Source organism: Nicotiana tabacum, chromosome 1 (genome assembly GCF_000715075.1).
Source record: "Nicotiana tabacum cultivar K326 chromosome 1, ASM71507v2, whole genome shotgun sequence".
Classification (NCBI taxonomy): Eukaryota; Viridiplantae; Streptophyta; class Magnoliopsida; order Solanales; family Solanaceae; genus Nicotiana; species Nicotiana tabacum.
Genome location: NC_134080.1, coordinates 92347393 through 92368670, shown reverse-complemented (window position 1 = coordinate 92368670; position 21278 = coordinate 92347393). Strand labels below are relative to the sequence as shown.

Here is a 21278-nt window from a genome sequence, read left to right as displayed (position 1 = left end):
TTACTTGAACAACTTTTCATTCCGTCTTAGAGGCTCCCTTTGGCACAAGACTTGTATTTATTTTTTACTTCTATTTAGTACTACTAATCTATTTATTTATTTATTTTACTTGATCTCCTCCATTTAAGTTTTCAAATTGTGACCATTTTAGCTAATCTAATCTTCGAGAAAAACAGAAGCTTTTTCGACTATTATCCTTATGTAGGAACAGCCTCTCCAAGAATCTTTACATTCAACTAAAGTTGAAGGGCAATTTTCAGGTAAAACGATCTACTATTTACAAATGCCATGCATAACATTGAGGAAGGAGGGAGTACGTTATAATTATATGATGTACCACATGATTTTTCCAAGAATAACCTCTAACCAAGTCTACCAGCCATGATTTCGAGGTTGACACCCGATACACACACATGTATATATACACTGAAATGGAGAAAATCTTACTTAAGTACCTGTAGAATGGCCATAACAGAACACAATAAGCAAGACGTCATCGAGAAGTGAACTATACAGACTAGCCTCCCAGGCCATAGGACATAGTTTAAAGGAACTCTATCATGCAAAATGAGAACTTTTAAAGAACCTTCACCTTTTTGCTTTTACAATTAGGCAAGACTATCTTCTTGGTGAAGTGCTATTGGTGCATGTACTGATTTCTTCCAATAAGCTACATATTCATATAATCAATTGCCAGGAGCTAATCTATCATTATCTTTTGAATCAGACTCACCATACACAACAGACAAGTAGTGCCCCAGTTCTTTTGGTGTTAAACCTGGAAACCGATGGTAACTGCTTGGCCGTGGGTCAATTTTGACAAATGGCCATCTCATACTTTCTGCTGCTTCACATTCTTCCCATCCATCACCAATAACACAAAATTGCACCTTCGGCCCACTGAACCGCTCCTTTATCCATGAGAAGCACTGGAGCTTGCCCACTTCCCATGAGCTGTAGACTGAAAAATGATGACAGATATGTTGGGAGAATGCTCTCAGAAATTGCATGTTGCATTATGGTGCGTTGATGAACATGGGAAAGGAATTCGCTGTCAGTGACTTTGACTTAGATGAATGGTAGGGCCAGGGTGTGCACTAGCTTAGGCATAATTTATTTGAAACATAACACATATCCAGTTCCTAAAGGGAGATTTTGGAAGTAAAAATGGGAGATTTCTTTTTTGGTTCGAGAATCCACTATGTGAACTACAACAATCAGGGATAGTGGGACCGTCCCTCCACCCTTATTCCTAAAGGGAGATATTGCCTAGTACAGCAACAACAACTAAGTCTCACTTCCAAACAAGTTGGGGTCGGCTATATAATCCTCACTGACCATGTTACTTCATAAAAACTCCCCTCACATGCCCATATTATTATAAAATAAAATAAAGTAATAAAATGAAAAGTACTAAAAGTTTCTTAAAATATCTACCGATGCATAAAATCTCTGAAAGGCTAAACAACTCGTAGAAAATCATAGGATGTAAAGTAAAGTTGATAACACGACTAAAGCATATTATCAACTAATAGGTCTCGCTTCTACAGATCATTTTCTTGCACAATGTCCTATTTTTCGCTAAGTATAAATATTAAAAATATGAACTGGACACATTTGCACTATTTCTGTAACGACCCGATCGGTCGTTTTGAGCTTTAAGGTTCCGTTCAGTGATTTGAGATCTTGAGTGGCTTCATATTGTGTATTATGACTTGCGTGCATGGTCGGATTTGATTTTCGAATGTTTCGAAATGAATTTGGATGAGTGATTCTCACTTTAGAAGCTTAAGTTGAAAATGGTGACCGAGGTTTGACTTTTGTGAAAACGACCCCGTAGCGGTGTTTTGCAGGCTCTAACAGGTTCGCATCGCGATTTTGGATTTGGGTGTATGCCCGGAATCAAATTCGGAGGTCCATAGGTTGATTTATGTTGGTTTGCCGAAAGTTGGCAATTTAACGGCTTAAAATTTTTGATAAGTTTGACCGTAAGTTGACTTCATAGCTATCGTGTTTGGATTTTTGTTTCGGGAGTTGGAATAGGTCCGTTTTGTCATTTGGAACTTGTCCGCAATGTTTGGCGTCATTCCGAGTTGATTTGATAGGAATCGGACACGCGGTTGTGTTTTTAGAAGTTTTTGAGTTTCACGTTGATTTCATGTGTTTAGGAGGTCCGATTCGTGGTTTCGAATATTATTTAGATGATTTGATCGTGCGAGTGAGTTTGTGTTATGTTTTTAGACTTGTGTTGATGTTTGGTTTGGAGCCCTGAGGGCTCGAGTGAGTTTCGAACGCGTTGCGGGGTGTTTGATAGAGTTTAAGTTCTGCTGGTTTTGCACAGATGCCTCAGGTCTCGCATTTGCGAGATATGGATCGCAATTGCGATAATAGGCTGAGTCCACTAAGATCGCATTTGCAAACCCAGAGTTTGCATTTGCGAAGGGGCTTGGGTTGGTACAGTTCCGCATTTGCGATCAAAGGTCGCTTTTGCGACATGTCCAATGTTCGCATTTGCGATGACAGTAGGGATGTGAGATTCTTCATTTTTGCGATTGTTTTCTCGCATTTGCGGGGTTCGCATTTAGGTCACATTCTGCACCTGGACAAAAAGCTGAGGGACGGGATTTTTAGTCTCATTTTCACATCTTTGAACCCTAGACTAGGTAGAGGCGATTGAAGAGGGATTTTTATCTACGATCATTGGGTAAGTGATTTTGTTCAATTTCCAACTATTTTACATGATTATATGTTAGTTTTAACATCAAAATCTTAAGAAACAAAGTGAAATTTTGGGAAATTTTGTCTATATTTTGAAAAACGAGAATTTGAGTTTTGAGAGTCGATTTGGACTTGAATTTTGTAACAAAACACATGGTGTACTCATAATTCTGAGTCACCTTCTGAAATTTTACTTTGTACGGTTTATTTCTATTTCGGAACAGTTGTACTTAAAGATTTTCTAGTAAACTCAACAGAGCTTGAATTGTACTATCGGTTTTGGGATGTTATGTATTTACTTTGGATTGTTGGCTTTATATAGATATTTCTGTTTCATGCTTAATAGTCAACTGGTTAAAATCGGTTATTAATTCATTAAGTGTTAGGCTTACCTAGTCCTACAGACTAGATGTCATCACGACTCCTAAGGAGGGATTTCGGGTCGTGACAATTTCCATGTTCACGTGATTTATATGTCATAGCATTCAACGTCTGTTACCGTTTTAGGCCATACATGATGAAAGTTTAAATATAATGGAAACAAGATATATCAATCAAACTTAACATGAAGAAAAAATACAAGGATACTCAATCAAAATTTAAAAATAGGACTAGTCAGAAAGAATAAAAATCAGAATGAAGAAAGAAACTAACCATTTTCGCTAGGGATTAAACCACCCAGGCCAAAGAGCAAGCATTTAACTAAGCTGGGTATCAATGATCCAGAAGTCACCAAGATATTCACATGCTGGAATATAGTATCATTGGTAGCAACAGCTGTGCCCGAAGAAGAAGCCAAATCTCTATTCCCAACTGCACACTGTTCCAAGCAAGCCTTAGCTGCATTGGAAGGAGAGTATTAAAGCAAGCAGATCAACTACACCTTATGCCTTAAAGCATCATCATTTATCTGTAGAGAACCAAGAATAGAGGAAAAACACCTTCAAAGAGTAAACACAAAATGAAAACTGCAGAAAGTAACTTGAATAAATGCTTAAGATTAAAAATAGCTTGTAATCAGCATTGATGAGGAATATCTTATTTCAAACTCGTACCAGTCAATGGTGGTCACCAAATATGCGTCCATGTTAAATAAGAACAAACCTCAGTCTGACCCATTAACTATTGGGTGAGAGCACTATGACCACCTGAAATATTTTTACTGCCAGATAACTTTCTTAACCCGTATATCCGGTAGGTATAACTAATTTCCTCCTCAAGGGTATCTCTGGCAGATATTACTGATTTCTATCAAGCGAAGAAAGCAACGAATAAGCTTTGCCGCTGAGAAAGGTGAGATCGGTCAGATGTTAAGGCATGAATAAAATCAAATTGGAAACATCACTACAAGTGGGTTTGGTCTAGTGGTATGTGTGGGTTAGATACATGTCACGTCACGGGTTCGAAAGACGCGCAGATAAAAGCCTGGTAGTTAAGTGGAGAAGGTAGAGGCATGGGCCCATTATCTACCGAGTTTCATATTGTGCGCCAATGGTCCTCGGAGATTTCTCGGTTATAAAAGAACATCACTACAACGGGGAGAAACAGGGATGCAAGAACACAAGAGAAGCCAATCACTCTTATGAGTTATGATATACGCACACACATACATACCATATATATATAGAGAGAGAGAGCAGGCGAAAATTATATTCATTGAGAAGTAACGGATGAAAAGGATATTAATGCACTTTGCACAAAGAAGCAGCTTTGAGAAATAAGGAAAGAAGAGGAGTTAATTTAGAATTTTAAACTCATGGATTTACTTCTAAGTTGGTGACTAGCACATTTAGCATTCCGATAACTTGTATGTTTCTCATTTGTTTTTCTTCTTTACTTTTATCTAGAATATCAGGATGCCGCATGATTGTCCACATTGACATTCTAACTTTGCAACTTCCAGTACACATAATTGGAATCCTATACTGCACGATAATTCACCATGGTGATAGAATCTAAAATAATCTACCTGCCGAGAACCACATGTCAGTGTAACTATCAGTGACGTCATAAAGTTCGCTCCACGATTTAATCATGTCTTGATCAAGAATACTATGTAATCCCTGCAACAAATAGTAAATCACGGTTGTTATACTTATATTATGTTAAACACTACTACGTGAATTCAATTAAGTATATATTTGGCCAACTAAAACAAGAAGCTGTCATTATACATTTTCCTTTGGGAGAGAAGAGGAGACTAGAGGGGAACGCCTTAAGAATTTTCTTTCGTGATCCAACCCCAAGTCCAGCCCAGTATGTAGTTAATGACCCCAACAAAAGTAGAGATCATATACAGCATTAAAAGCTTCATCTCAGTACTAAATAGTAAATGCAACTGAGCCAATAAATATTACTCCCTCCTTCCTAATTTTGCCACTATTTGACTAGAGACAATTTAAGAAAAAAATTAGGACTTCCGAAACATAAGCTAAAGGGAGGATTTTCCAAGGTGTATTCCCCTCCGACCATGCCGCTTTGGGTATTTATGCCACTTGAGCTGCATGACAATAACTATTGCACTTCGATTTAAGGAAAAGGATAAGGAAGCTGGCCTAGCATATGTCTCTTAGTTAGACTACTATCAGTTAGAATATCACATATGGGAATTCCATTCTAGGAGTTCTCCTATCCTATAAAAAGAAGGGATAGCTAACTTGATCTAGATGCATAACTTTCTTGAATTGTGATATGTACACATCAAAATCATGAGCACTCTTGTTTTAGCTAGAACTAGGAACAACCCAAGTCAGAGACTCAGCTATGCTAGTTATCACCTTTTTTTGGGGAGAGGTAGCCATGCTATTTATCATGTATCCAAGTTATGAAACAAACATAGCACGTTAGAAAAGTAGAGAACCAAAATAGCTATCACACATTCCTAAGAAGTGCAACATTATGGTTACTTCTCAATTCATGGTACAATCATCTTCAATTCAAAGTACTGAACATAGTAGCATTTTTTCCCTTGCACACTCTGGCAGCCTCATTCTATCATTACTCTGGCCATAAAAGCAATTAGATGCGCCACAAAGCAGTCTTAAGAGCACATCCAGCTTTAGGCAATATTCTCGGTTGTGAAGTTGCACAAACAGGTTATCTATAATGAAAAAAAGAACTTCTTCCACAAAATAACCTAAGAGCAAGCAACGAACCAGTTCATCCATAAACAAAATCTAAAAGAAAGGCCTCTCTATTGGTCATAGGTGATACAGCAAAATGGATTTTTGAAAAAGAAAATAATTCACAAAATACCAACCTTTTTGTACTTCTGTTCAATGGACCGATGACGGTACGCTAATTTCCTTTTGTTAAGATCATCACATGGGGGGCCAAAGCCGTCCTTGCTGAAGTCATAGTCAGTGAGATCTCGACCATCATCATATTGTTTCATGACATCCAGATATGGCATATTGCAATTTTCAACCTGAAAATCCATATAACATAAAATTAGAGTCCATGATCAGCACTGTGTATTCAGTGACCCGGTCAAATATATATTATAAGAAGATTAACTAACCTGCTCATAGAAAAAGTGGTCATCACATATCTGAAGAATATGATCCTCCCACATTTTCCCGATTTCCACACCAGTCTGTACATTCTTGGAACCATTGAATGCCTCAGCATATGTACCATTTATTAAAGACTTTAGCAATATGAGGGTTTCATCCATGTCCCATATATACACATTCATTTTCTGATCCATATAATCCCAATGGATGAACTTAACAAATCTCCAGACGACGACACGTGAAACAATTGTATGTGTAACCTAATGAATGAAAAATTACTTTTCAGATTCTATGCACTATACGAGATCCCAATTTATGATTCTATGTAAATTATGTAGCAAGAACCAACATAAAACAGAGACTCAGAAGTCTGAAATTTGCATAAACCCCCATATTCACAATTTATTGTGAAATATCACTTTTGCCTCAAAGAACTGACATACCCATAAAAAGTACACAGATGCTCTTCTCAACAAAATCATCAGTTCTCTATCAACTTTCGACACACAAATGTTACTCAAAGTAAATGATAAGTCCATTGGTATTAAGCTTCTTTAACATCCTTTTTATTTTTATTTATTTTGGTAAGTCAAATACTTCATTACTATTTACTAAACACCAGCCAGAGTCCAAAATATGTACAAGTTGTTTGTATGACTCTATTGGAGGTCATCCACAGTCATCTATCAAGTTTTTCGACTATATATATATATATATGGTATTGTTTACCATGCATATAATTGAAAATCATTTGTATTCAGACACAGCCAATGAACACACAACAGTTCCAAAATCAAAGATTTTCTATTTCTCCATAGTGCAGGTAAACAATCGTGAGGTAACTTTTATGTCTCCATTCACCATTTTCTGTCCAAAGTTGAAAACTTCATTTTGAAATTCCAGGTGTATAAATCAAGAAACAACATCCAAAGGAAGGGATTTTAGTTCTGGAGATCGATAAGCCTTTAATGATACAAACCATTGCCAAATTTTCAAATTTTCAAATTTTCAAATTTTATCATAAAACCCATGTCCCTTTATCCACAAGAAAGAACAGAGAAACCGAAAAACAAAAGATGAGCAAACACAGATATCCAAACAGGTAGTTTTTTCAATTCAACAAGATGAATTTCCAAAAATGAAGGACCATAAAGCAAAACAAAAAAAAAAGAGGATAAAAGTAAATGCCAAGATATAGAGCACCTAAGAGTTAGCTGTAAAATTGTTGAGGCATTCCAAACTTCAGTTAGTTCAGAGAATTTTGGTATTTTTGTTAATGGCAATGTTTGATTGATACAAAGTTGGAAAAAGCAGCTGGAAAGGAAAGGGAACAACTCTTGGGCCAGTCCAAGCGATTGTTGGGGTTGAACCACAAAATTTGATGGGCCAACCCTACTAAATCTCGTAGAAATTGCACGGAGCGTCCTATTTGGTTGCTCATTTTTAACCTGTAGCCGTTTTGTTTTTCTATTTGTATCGGTACCCATTTTTTTGTTAAAATTTTTTTAAAAAGATAATTTTGCCCTTCTTTATTAAAAGACTACTTTCTCTCCAAGTATACGCCAGTCTACTGTCTCTATCTCTCTCCCGTTCTTCGCGTTTGTTATTTGTTCTTCTCTAAAATCAAACGGTTTTCGTCATTCTTCTTGGTTTTTCAACTGTTTGTTCCTAATAACATTATGTATAATCACAGGTACATTGTATTAACTTTCTGTGTTTTATTTTAGTATTATTTTTACGATTTAATTTCTAGTTTTTTTGTTGATAGTCATGTTTGTTGAATCGTTTCCCTTTTTTATTTATGATAAAATAGTTTCCTAGGGTTTACTTTGATTAATGCATTACTTTTCTAGGTTTTACTTTTACGATTATGTTTTTAGGTTTTTTGAACATGTTTGTGTTTTTGATAAAAATTCTATAAATTCTTCACTCATTTTCGGAGACGTCGAAATTTTTAAAAATCTTGAGAGTTAAATAGAAGATTCTATTAAAATGTGAAGTTTATAATACTTCAAGGATACCTTAATTTTAGGAGCTGAAATTTTTATATTGTGTTTTGTATTTTTGTTATATTTTTTATGAACTTCAGCATTATTTGGAGTTGAATTTGTGTTCTATTTTTGTAAAAATTACAGCATGTTTTTGCGGAAGTGTTTGTTTTGTAACTGGTGAACTTCATCATTCTAGGAGCTGACGTTTTGTTTTGTATTTGCTTAACTTCAGCATTTAGGAGCTGAAGTTTTTGTTTTATATTTGCTGAACTTTAGCCTTCTTAGAGCTGAAGTTTTAACTGATTTTTTTGATAATGTTCCGACGTTATTTTTTCTATCTTTTACTTTTTTTGAACAGATGGCATCTACGAAATCTAAATCACCTACAAATCTTAAAGCACCTAAAGATCCTAAAGTACCTAAAGCATGTAGAATATGCAAAAGTCCTTCAGGCCATGTGCTCTACCTACATGTCACGACCCGAATTTTCCCACCGTCGGGATCATGATCGCGCCTAACATTGTACTCACTATGCAAGCCAACGTTACAGAATATTTCACTTTTTTCCTTTATCTTTTAACAATTTACAAGTTAACAAAAGTAAATCAGAGAAATAAATGCGGAAGAATAGAATTTAACAAATTATCTTTATACTAATAACGAAACCATAATAAAACTCCACGCAGAACTAGTGTCACAACTCATGAACAATCTACGATTACTACAAACAATGGTCAGAACAAAGAAATATACATCTGTCTCAAAAGTAGATAAAACAGAAAAGAAATAAGATAGAAGGGGACGCCAGGGCCTGCGGACGCCTGCAGGACTACCTTGGTCTCCAATGGATTAAAGGCAGCCACCCAACTCTACTCACAATGTCCGGCACCGAGATCTGCACAGAAAGTGCAGAGTGCAGTATTAGTACAGCTGACCCCATGTACTGGTAAGGGCCGAGCCTAACCTCGGCGAAATAGTGACGAGGCTAGGACACGACAACCAACATAAACCTGTGCAGTTAAACAATATACTAACAGAATAACAATAATAGAAGCTAAACAGAAATTAACGAGAAAGCGAAACATGCTATGGGGGTATCAGAATAAGGAATCACAGTAATAACGGAAATGAAACAATTAATGCACTTGAACCGATAACAACAAATAATCACAGCAAACAGAAAATGCACGGCATCACCCTTCGTATTTTTACTCTTAATCCTCACCATGCAATCAATAATAGAAATGTGCGCGGTGTCACACCTCCTTTTTACTACACCCCTGAGAAGGAGTGTATAAGTATAAGGGAGTTTTTCCAATTAAAGGACAATCGAAACGGGATTCGTTTATTTAAAGATTCACAGTCGCCACTTGGGAGATTTATGGTGTCCCAAGTCACCGGTTTAAATCCCAAATCGAGGAAAAGATTGACTCTGTATTACAGTCCGCGAACACAGAAATCCGGGTAAGGAATTCTGTTAACCCGAGAGAAGGTGTTAGGCATTTTCGAGTTCCGTGGTTTTAGCACAGTCACTTAAACTATTAAAATTGGCCTAATTATCTGACTTATTACACGTTTTAAACTTATTGTGTATTTTTAGATTTTATAAGCACTTTTTAGCTTGATTATTTGTAATTATAGAATTATCTTGAAACGAATCACGCGTACGTATATTCGTTTTATTTTGCATGTAAGGAATCATGTCACGCGTACGTGTACATAATTAATAAGGAAGAAACTTTGATTACCTAAGGAAGAAACTTTGAAAATAAACCAAAGAAAAAGTATTGTTGTTTTCTTTTTCTTATATGTACAATGTCCTAAAGTTCTAATAAAAATAAAAGAATTTTTTTTCAAGTCATTTTTCATCAATTTCCCAAAGAAAAAACCTCAACAGAAAATCTTTTTGGAATTTTGGATTTAATATCTTAAAAGAAAACTTTTAAGGAGGTACTAAAGAAAATTCTCTTTTTTTTTTGAATCTTTGGTCTTAATATACTAAAGGAAATATAAAAGCAATTTTTATTTTGATATTAATTTCCTAAATGAAAAACAACTTCAAAGGAAATTTTTTTCATTTAAAGAATTAGTATTCTAAAGAAAACTTATAACGAAAATATAAAAACGCAATTTTTTTTTGACTTGTAGCACATTTCCAAATGCAAAATAAGAAATACAATAACGAAAGACTATGCAAACTTAACTAGACAATACAAACTCTAACATCACCCAAAAGACTAAATACTACTTTACAAGGCTAGAAGATAAAACACTAACAATTGACTCAAAAACATAAAACGGCTCCTCGAGCAGCTCCTGAATATAGTGATCCTGGGGTATCTGTCATGATCAAACTCCGGTAAGTAGGTCCACACCTGTATGAAAAAACTTAAACCAACATTATGTGAGACAATAAAGTAGGGTCGTAGCATCAATGCAACATTAGGCAGTAAAGTTCGAATGGAATCAACAGGAAGTGATCATTCACGGCGATGGTAGAAACCCTATATATAGTCGCCAGACCATTCCGGTGATCGAGGGAAGAAGGAAGCTGGGCGGAGAAACTTACCACCACATTGAGCGGGTCAATGATATTGACAAGGACAAATGGTGGGATAGCAAAATCGAGAGTGTACTGAGTTGGAATGGGAACGAACATGACAAAGGGCTCAGCAAGAACCTCCAAGGAATCTCTAAACCCATAAAACTCAAGAAGCATGGCACTACCTTCGGTTTGGGATATGAATACACCTGGGAAGAATTCAATAACTGGTCGCCACCATGGTGCGGTCCTTACTACCCACTAGAGCAACCAATACCGCATCTAGAGCAGACCTTCCAACAAGCCGACATTATTTATGGGTCAGATGAAGAAGAAGCACTTGCGGCAGTAAAGAACTTGTTTCTAGAGGACAATTGTTGGCCCAAGAACAGGTGAAGTTTTGAAGAATGACAAATGAACTCAGTCATGGACCAGGTCCATCTTGTAAAGCATAGTCATGATCAATCTAGGCATGTGAGATGCACATGAAGGAGATAAGTCCTACTGATCAAGCAGCAATATCTCCTGATCTGATCAAAAAGGTTTCATATTAGATAAGGGGAGAAAGTCTCCTTATATGAAGAGAACACGATTCAGGATAAAGATAGTGTTAAAGTTTGAGATCATCATGAATTCTTTTACGATAGAAGTTCAGCAATTGAGTACCAATCAAACTCTGATTACTAATTTATTAAATGACAGTGATTGTTCTATTTTACAGGTATTGCACATACGCAGAAGTGAAACTAAATTGAGAGCAAAAAGCAAGGCGCTTTTGCAAGCAATTTATGTGTGATTTGAGTGTGCATTCCTGAAGCTACTTGAACGAGATAGAAGAACCAGTTCCATTGTATCTATCTTTTACTCTAGTTCAATTGTAGTAGGTGGTTTAAAGTTGTACCTTTCAGCTTTCATAGAAGCAATTGTATTAGGTACCTAAAGTGTTCAAGTTATAGCTAACTTGAAGTTGTCACAACAGTTGAGGCTGTGTGCCACAATGGGATTAGAGTTAATCCTTAGGTTTACAAAGAGTTTTTGTAAATGCTGTTTTGGCTCAGTGATTTTAGTGGAAGTTTGGAAAAATCCTACTGAGTAGTAGGTCGTGGTTTTTTCACCCTTTGAGCCAGGTATTTTCCACGTAAAAATCTCCGTGTTCTTTATTTTATGTACTTATTATTCCGCAAACAGTAGTAGTTAGAACACCTAGAAGAACCTAGTTCTTCTAGATCGAAAATTGGGTACCACACAAATCACCCCCCCTCTTATGTGGTATTGACGCTTAAAACATCAATTGGTATCAGAGCAGGTTATCCTTGAAGAGGCTAACACCTTAGGAAAAGATCAAAATGAGTGCACCACTTGGGAACTGGGAAGGGCAATCCACTGCTAGGCCTACACTTTTTAATGGTCAGTACTATTCTTGGTGGAAAAATAGAATGAGGGATCACATCATAGGAGAAGACTATGAACTCTGGGACATAGTCACTGATGGTCCTCTAGCAACCACAAAGAAGAATGTTGAAGGAGTGGATGTGCCAAAGACAAAAGCTGACTGCACTGCTGAAGATTTTAAGAAATGGGAGTAGAATTCCAAGACCAAGAAATGGCTTGTGTGTGGACTGGGTCCAGACGAGTACAGTAGAATTCAAAGCTGTACCATTGCTAAGAAAATCTGGGACACTTTGCAAGTGGCCCATGAAGGAACACCTCAAGTGAAGAGGTCCAGAAGAACACTGTTGTATTCTCAGTATGAGAATTTCACCAAGGAGAAACCATCCAAGAGATGTATACAAGGTTTACCACACTGACAAATGAACTTAAGTCTCTTGGAAGGGTTATTCTTGAAGAAGACAAAGTTGAGAAGATTTTGACAAGGGTTTTGCCAGTCTTTTGGGAAAGCAAAATCACTGATATTCAGGAATCAAAGAATATTGCTACCCTCAAGCTGGATGAATTAATTAGAAACCTCACTGCCTATGAACTAAGAAGGCAAACCATGAAAATGGATACATCCAAGAAGGAAAGAAGTCTGGCTCTTAGAATTGTTGAAGGTTCAGATTTGGAGAATGATGAAATGGCTATGATCACAAGAGATTTCAAAAAGTACCTGATGAGAGGAAATGGTTCTTCAAGAGGTACAACCTTCAACAAACCAAGGGCTCGTGAGAAATAGACCAATGAGGGTTGCTACAAATGTGGTAAGACTGATCACATGATCAAGAACTATCCTCAATGGGAAATTGAGTGGAAGAAGGAAAGGGCTGAACAAAGGAATAGGAAGAAGGAACAAGTTCAACCAAGAAGGAACAAAGGATCAACAAAGGCTATGGTTGCTGCCTGGGGAGAAACATCAGATGAGGTCTCAGAAGATGAAGCTGGAGATGAACAAGCACTTATGGCAATCGGAGAATTAGATGATGAACAAGAGGTAAGTATCCTTCATCTCAAAGACAAGATTAAATTACTATCTAAAGAAAGGTTATTTGAGCTATTGCTAGAATTCATTGATGGGTCTGAAATAATTAACAATGAGAAGGAAGATCTGTCTAGGGAATGTGTGATCCTAAAAGCCAAGTGCAAAAACCTAGAGTCTAGGTCTAATGAGAGTTAGAGTAAACATGTTGAGTTGAAGAACCAAGTTCTTAAACTTGACGCCGGTATCCTAGAACTTAGGTCTGAGAACTTAAAACTGAAACTAGGAACAGGTAAGAAGAAAGCTGACCACACATATCTCACTTTAGAAGAAAACTTGGGAAAAATGAAAGATGAGTTGTACAAGAAGGATGAGCAAATAGAAGTCTTAAAAGAAGATCTAGGGAAGGTAAAACATGAACTAGACAGAACTTGTAAATGGAACAAGGCTTCTGATGCACTTTCCTGGCTACAAGAACATCACAGTAGCAATAAAAGAGGACTTGGCTATGGAACTCAAGCACCTAAGTGGGATCCTAAAATCAAGTAACTCCCTCTTCCTAAGAACAAAATATGCACACACATGGCAAGACTAGCCATTACAAAAATGAATGTAATGCAAAAGAAAAGGCCAGTTAAAAGAACAAAACTTTTGTTCAAGAGAAAAATAGGCTGCCTGGGTGGGCTAAAAGGAATTTGATTTATCCCTTTGCCTATATAAAGGGACCCAAACTAGTTTGGGTTCCTACGACTAACCCTTGATTTCGTTTTGCAGGTCCAAGTGAAGGGAAGTAGCCAAATATGGTACATGAATAATGGCTGCTCAAAACATATGACTGGAAGCAAGAACGAATTCCTTTCACTTGAGGACCCAAAGGGAGGTAATGTCTCCTTTGAAAATGGGAAGAAAGGTGAGATTATTGGGTTTGGAAAAGTAGGTAAGACAGATTCTCACTACATTGAGAATGTCTACTTGATAGATGGCTTGAAATACAGCCTGATCAGTGTGTCACAGCTGTGTGACATAGGTAACCTTGTAGCATTTACCTCTACTAAATGCTTTGTGATTAACCTTACCACTAACAAGGTTGTTTTGCTGGGAAAAAGAGGTAACAACATTTACATTGTAGATTCGTCTACTCTTTCAGAAAATGAACTCACTTGTCTAAGTGTGTTGGATAATGACCCCCTCCTTTGACACAAAAGACTTGGTCATGCTAGTCTGAATCAGCTAAACAAATTAGTCTCTAAGGACTTGGTGATAAGGTTACCTAACATCAAGTTCAAGGAAGACAAAGTTTGTGAGGCCTGTGTAAGGGGGAAGCAGGTAAGATCATCCTTCAAAAGCAAGAAAATGTAAGCACAACCAAGTTGTTAAAACTGATCCATATGAATCTCTGTGGTTCAATAAGAACCATGAGCAGAGGTGAAAAGAAATATGTAATGGTACTTGTTGATGATTATTCTAGATTTACCTGGGTACTATTTCTAACATCTAATGTTGAAGCATTTGACATGTACTGCTTTTGTTAGAAAAACTCAAAAACAATTAGGAAATCAACTTGCATCCATTAGGTCTGATAATGGAACTGAATTTGAAAATGCTAAGTTTTCTGAATTCTGTGATGAGAATGGTATAGATCATAACTTCTCTGCCCCTAGGACTCCTCAACAAAATGGAGTAATTGAAAGAAAGATTAGGACTCTTGAAGACATGGCTAGGACTATGCTTCTTTCTAGTAAACTGCCCCACAGCTTCGGGGCAGAGGCTGTAAACACTGCATGTTACATTACCAATAGATGCATGACTAGACCTCTTGTAGAGAAGACTCCCTATGAGTTACTTAAAGGGAGAAAACCAAATATAACCATCTTAGGGCATTTGGATGCAAGTACTTTGTGTACAATAATGGAAAAGACTCCCTAGGTAAGTTTGATCCCAAAAGTGATGAAGGAGTATTCTTGGAATATTCTTCACATAGCAAAGCATATAAAATGTTCAATAAAAGAACTTTGTGTATAGAAGAAAGTGTGTATGTAGTATTTGATGAAACTAAAATTCTTTCTGAGAGACAGGGAAATGAAGATGAAGCCATTGGATTGGTAAAGGATTTGACTGAAGCCTCAACACAAGTTAAATTGACACCAAAAGAAGGAACAAGTGATGGAACATGTTCTTCCATTCATGGAAACCTGACAGGGGGAACTGATCAAAGAGGAATTGAAGCAAACCCCCTAAAAGAACTTGTTCATGACCCTGTTCCTCAGCAACAGAATATGGGAGAAACATCTAGCAGAAACTAGTTGGTTGTGAAACCTCACAAGTATCAAAGTTCTCATCCTATTGAGAACATTATCACTAATCCAACATCTGGAGTCAAAACTAGATCACAATTAAAGAATCTGTGTGCTTTTGATGCCTTTTTATCTCTTATTGAACCTAAAAATGTTGTTGAGGCTTTGCAGGATGCAGATTGGGTGAATGCAATGCAAGATGAACTCAATTAGTTTGAGAGAAGTCAAGTTTGGCATCTAGTTCCAAGACCCAAAGACAGATCAATTATTGGTACAAAATGGGTCTTCAGAAACAAACTTGATAAAGATGGAACAATTATAAGAAACAAGGCAAGACTGGTAGTCCAAGGTTACAGCTAAGAGCAGGGCATAAATTATGATGAGACTTTTGCTCCAAGTTGCAAGACTAGAGGCAACAAGACTCCTCATAGCCTTTGCAGCACACATGAAATTCACTCTTCATCAGATGGATGTCAAAAGTGCCTTCCTGAATGGCTACCGGAAAGAAGAAGTGTTTGTAAAACAACCTCGAGGGTTTGAGAGCAAGGAATGTCCTGAGCATGTGTACAAATTAGACAAGGCTCTCTATGGACTCAAGCAGGCTTCAAGAGCATGGTATGAATGACTATCAAAATTTCTGCTTGAACATGGGTACAAAAGAGATAAAATCAACAGTACCTTATTCTTAAGGGAAAAAGGTAAGGATCTCCTTGTGGTACAAATATATGTTGATGACATAATCTTTGGGGCCACCACTGATAAGCTAAGTAAGGATTTTGCAAAATTAATGGGGAGTGAGTTTGAAATGAGTATGATGGATGAGCTTAACTTTTTCTTAGGCTTATAGATCAAACAAAGCCCAAATGGAACCATGATCTATCAGCAGAAGTATGCAAAAGAGCTTATCAAAAAGTTTAAAATGGAGGAATCAAAGGAAATAGACACCACCATTGAAACTGCTACAAAATTAGACATTGATGAACCTGGTTCATCAGTTGATCAAAAGTTTTATAGGGGTATGATTGGTTCACTCTTGTATCTAACTGCTAGCAGACCTGACATATTCTTCAGTGTAGAGCTTTGTGCTCGCTTCCAGGCCAATCCAAAAGAGTCTCATTTGACTGTTGCCAAAAGGATACTAAGATACTTGAAAGGCACCACTGATATGTGTCTTTGGTATCCCAAAGGTAGTAATTTCAATCTACTAGGATATGCTTTATGCAGGTTTCCTTGTGGATAGGAAAAGTACCTCAGGTATGGCTCACTTTCTTGGTTCATGTCTTGTATCATGGGCCACTAAAAAGCAAAATTCAGTGGCCTTATCTACTGCTAAGGCTGAATATGTTGCTGTTGCATCTTGTTGTATTCAATTATTATGGATCAAACAACAGCTAGTAGATTTTGGCATTGAAGTTGGTTGCATTTCTATATTCTGTGATAATACTAGTGCTATAAGTATGACAAAGAACCCTGTTCATCATAAGAGGACTAAGCACATAGATGTTAGACACCACTTCTTAAGAGATAACTATGAGAAAGGATTGATCTCCATAGAATTATGTGCTACTGATAAGCAAATTGCTGACATCTTCACTAAAGCACTGAGTAGAGAAAACTTTGAAAGGAACAGGTTGGAATTAGGGATGATTAAGATCACCTAATAGGTCCAGCTCAGAATGCACAATGAAAAAAAATTTATATATTTTTGGCTAGGAATTTTGAACCTGTGTAAATATCTAGATTAATTCTTACTCAGCTTCATACTTTAATTAGTATACTCCTGTGACATGTGTTTATATGACTCACTGATCTCTTACAAAATTTTCTCTATTATGGCATTTGAGGCATGTTCAAGAGAGTTCTAAATGAAGAACCTGATCATCAGTATGAGTTCATCTGAAAGCTCAGGTATGTTTTATATACTCTGCACAATTAGAAAGATTAATAATTCAATCATGATCAGAAGTCTTATACTTGTCAAATTCGTAGAAAATTCTATCCGTTAGTATTGAATAGTTCCGTCCACCTAGAACTATAAACCGTAATTTTTGCCTAATATCTAGGGAAGCCAAATAGAACATTCAAAATCTAGAATTTCAAGTTGATTAGACTCATATTTGACCACTACAAAAGGCTGTCGTTACTTATTAAATTTGTAATTCCTTTAAATACACATCTTTTCTACAACCTTCATCATAACTCTAAACCATCAAAATAACTCTTCTTCACTTTCACTTACCCTCTTCTCCAAAATTCCCAGATTCTCTCAAGAAACCAACAATCATGTCTAACCCACAAGAAAATCCTGGAACTCCTCCACCACCACCTCCCTCAAATTCATCCTCATCTACTCCACCTAGTGTATCCCCAAAACCTAGACTACGAAGGGTGAAAATGCTTGCTCGAAAGACTGTAGCATCTGGGGCTCTGAGGAAGACTTTAAATGAAAGGTTGAAACCAAGCCAAGTGAAAGAAAGCCAAGCTCCAAATTTCGACTCCAGCTCTGAGTCTGAATCCTATCAATCCGCAACTGAGGGGGAAGGACATGGGTCTTCTGACTCTGAAAAGATTCAAGAATCTCCTTTTGAGGTAATTCATATGTGATTGAAAACCTAGAGACTAGGTTTGTTCTGGTTGGACGAATTAGAGATGTTGAAGTGCATGAGAAACATAGGAGTGGAGGTAAAAAGAATTTTGAAAAAGAAAAAGAGAGAGAGAGGGTGCATGCGGTGAAGAGAGGGGAATTGGGAAATTATAGTGCCTGCCATCTGTGGGGTTGAACATGAAAGGGTAAAAGAGAGTGGCATGAAGTCAAGGGGAAGTGGTTCTGGGAAAGATGCTGAGGGGTTGGTTCATCTGAGCACATAGTGAGATGAACCTGTTTCATCTACTGAAGAGACCCTAGCTGATCTAATGAAAAGGTTGGGGCAAGCTATGACCTAAAGAAACGTAGAACTCCCACAACAAAAGCCCCAAATGTTCCTAAGCCTTCCAAGAAAAGAAAGGCTTTATCTCCAACACCTACTGCCTCCTCATTTCCAAGGGGTAGAGCCACAAGAAGTAGGGTGAAACAGAGTGAAACTAATCTACAAAGGGCCTTAGAAGAAAGTAAGAAAAAGAAAAAGTATAAAGTAAAGGGAAAAATTGCAGAATCCTCAGAGGCTGTTGAGGAAGAGGAGATGGAACTGGTCCATTAAGAAAGGGGTACAACAGTGGAGGTTCCTACACCCAAGCCTAAAAAGCCCAAGACCTCTTCCAAGAAATCATCCTCTGTGCCTATGGCTGCTGAACCCACACTATTCAAGAGGACAAGATATGCAGTGAAAACCAAACAATCAAAAGTTTCTGATGATGATGACTGGAGTGGAGAAGAAGAAGAAAATGATTCTAAGAAGGAATAGGACAAGCTTGACATTTTTGGCAGAAGAAAGATTTTAAAGGGTAGACTATTGAAGGACCTGGTGGAACCAGGAATAATGAGATTGGTGGATGCTTTAGCTGCTCAGGGATGGAAGTACATGGTCCTTCAGATGGATGGTAGGTTAGCTAGAAATGAGCTGATTGAATTTATGGCTAATGTTGTTGTTAAGGATGGAGTCATTAGTAGCCTGGTGAAAGGAGTTTAAGTGTAGTTTGATGCAGAGAAACTGGGAGAGATTCTGGACATACCCTCTGAAGGGTTTGATGACTATACAAGGCAAAGTGGCCATGCTTGGACTCCCTCCCTACTGCTCTTGAAATCACCAAGAGGTTTTGTGATTTAGAAGAGGTGACTGAAGCCAGGGCTGTGCAGAAAAGTGAAATGAGGCCTGAGCACAAGGTTGTGTTTGAATTTGTCAACAAGTTCTTATTGCCTAGATAGGAGAGAAGGCACACTGCTAACTACATGGATCTGGTTCTTATGGAGTGCCTGGAGAGAGGAAAACAAATCAACTGGCCTGCCTTCATTATCAAACTGCTAGACAGGATCATAAATGGCTCCAAAGCTCATGCTACTCCATATGGCTTCATTCTGACCACAATTCTGGACAGGCTAAATGTGCCTCTAAAGAAATGGGAAATGGCTTCGAGCAAGGAACACTTTGGCATTAAAACTTTTCTTTACTGTGACTATCGAGTCAATGCCATCCCCATTGAAACTGGTTCATCCCAGAAGACACCCATCAACAGCAAAGTTAGGACTCTGGTTCAGGAATGTGCAGCCAAGGATGTTGAAATTGCTAGGCTCAAGGCTCGTGTGGTTGAAGTGGAAACTGAGAGGGATGGTCTTAGAACTGAGCTTGACAAAGAGAAAGAGAAGAATGATGAAATTCTTCAGAACATGCTAAATCTTCTCCAAACTCAAACCCATCCCTCCAGTTCCTCCAAGCCTTAGGATTCCTAGCTTCTGTCTCCTAAACTTGTTCAGTACCCCTAGTGACCCAGATTAGGGATTTTTTTGTTTTTTTGCTCATGGTTTGAATGTTTTTATTTCTTTTTGTGGATTGTAGGTGGCATATCTCTATCAATGATAACTGTTGTTTTCTCTTGTTCAATGATTAATCTATCCTTGTTAGTTTAAATATGTTTGTTTGATTACTGATGATTGCACCATGATTGCACTTGCAGTTGCCCTAGTGGCCATGAGTACTTATTAAAATCTGGGTATCACACTTCGTATGCAACTTTTCGATGATGCCAAAAGGGGGAAGAGATATTGTGCTTTACACATTCTGAATATAAGTGATATTTATAACCTAATTAACCTGGTCCTTGATGATAAGTGAATTTTCTAAGTTTAGCATTAATGGTTAACCTGAGTTCTTATAGGATTCAAATCAGTAAAAAGCACAGAGTTTGACATCATCAAAAAGGGGGAATTTGTTGGCCCAAGAACAGGTGAAGTTTTGAAGAATGATAAATGAATTTAGTCATGGACCAGGTCCATCTTGTGAAGCACAGTCATGATCAATCTAGGCATGTGAGATGCACGTGAAGGAGATAAGTCCTACTTATCAAGATTGAAAAGGTTGCATATTAGATAAGGGGAGAAAGTCTCCTGATATGAAGAGAACACGATCCAGGATAAAGATAGTGTTAGAGTTTGAGATTATCATGAATTCTTCTACGATAGAAGTTCAGCAATTGATTCCCGATCAAAATCTGATTATTAATTTATTAAATGACAGTGATTGTGCTCTCTTACATGTATTGCACATACGCAGAAGTGAAACTAAATTGAGAGCAAAAAAGTAAGGCAATTTATGTGTGATTTGAGCGTGCACTCCTGAAGCTACTTGAACGAGATAGAAGAACCAGTTCCATTGTGTTTATCTTTTACTCTAGTTCAATTGTAGTAGGTGGTTTAAAGTTGTACCTTTCAGCTTTCATAGAAGCAATTGTATTAGGTACCTAGTGTGTTCAAGTTATAGCTAACTAGAAGTTGTCGCAATAGTTGAGGCTATGTGCCACAACGGGATTAGAGTTAATCCTTAGGTTTACAAAATTTTTTGTAAATGCTGTTTTGGCTCAGTGATTTTAGTGGAAGTTTGGGAAAATCCTACTGAGTAGTAGGTCGTGGTTTTTTCACCCTTTGAGCCAGGTGTTTTCCACGTAAAAATCTCTGTGTTCTTTATTTTATGTACTTATTATTCCGCAAATAGTAGTAGTTAGAACACCTAGAAGAACCAGGTTCTTCTATAGCGAAAATTGGGTACCACACAAATCACCCCCCTCTTGTGTGGTATTGACGCTTAAAACATCAACAATGATATGGACTGTTGTGTTATTCTCGAGGAGGAGGGGGAGGAAGGCCCTTCCATGCAG

At 37.4% G+C, this 21278-nt stretch overlaps 1 protein-coding gene across 2 annotated transcripts; it reads right to left on the bottom strand.

Moving 5' to 3' along the window:
* Positions 1-432: 432 nt before the first annotated feature.
* Positions 433-7575, bottom strand: LOC107797114 (protein phosphatase EYA-like). 2 transcript variants are annotated; one of them, XM_016619973.2, is made up of 6 exons: positions 7437-7575; positions 6239-6493; positions 5978-6145; positions 4688-4781; positions 3373-3558; positions 433-961 (listed from the first exon to the last, which is right to left on the bottom strand). In XM_016619973.2, exons 2-6 carry the CDS (start codon positions 6425-6427, stop codon positions 687-689), a joined length of 912 nt encoding a protein of 303 aa, XP_016475459.1. In that variant the 5' UTR covers positions 6428-6493; positions 7437-7575; the 3' UTR covers positions 433-686. The 2 variants fall into 2 exon arrangements, with proteins under 2 accessions (XP_016475459.1, XP_016475460.1); XM_016619974.2 differs by having other exon boundaries at positions 6239-6313; positions 7437-7572.
* Between the last annotated feature and the right edge of the window lie 13703 nt (positions 7576-21278).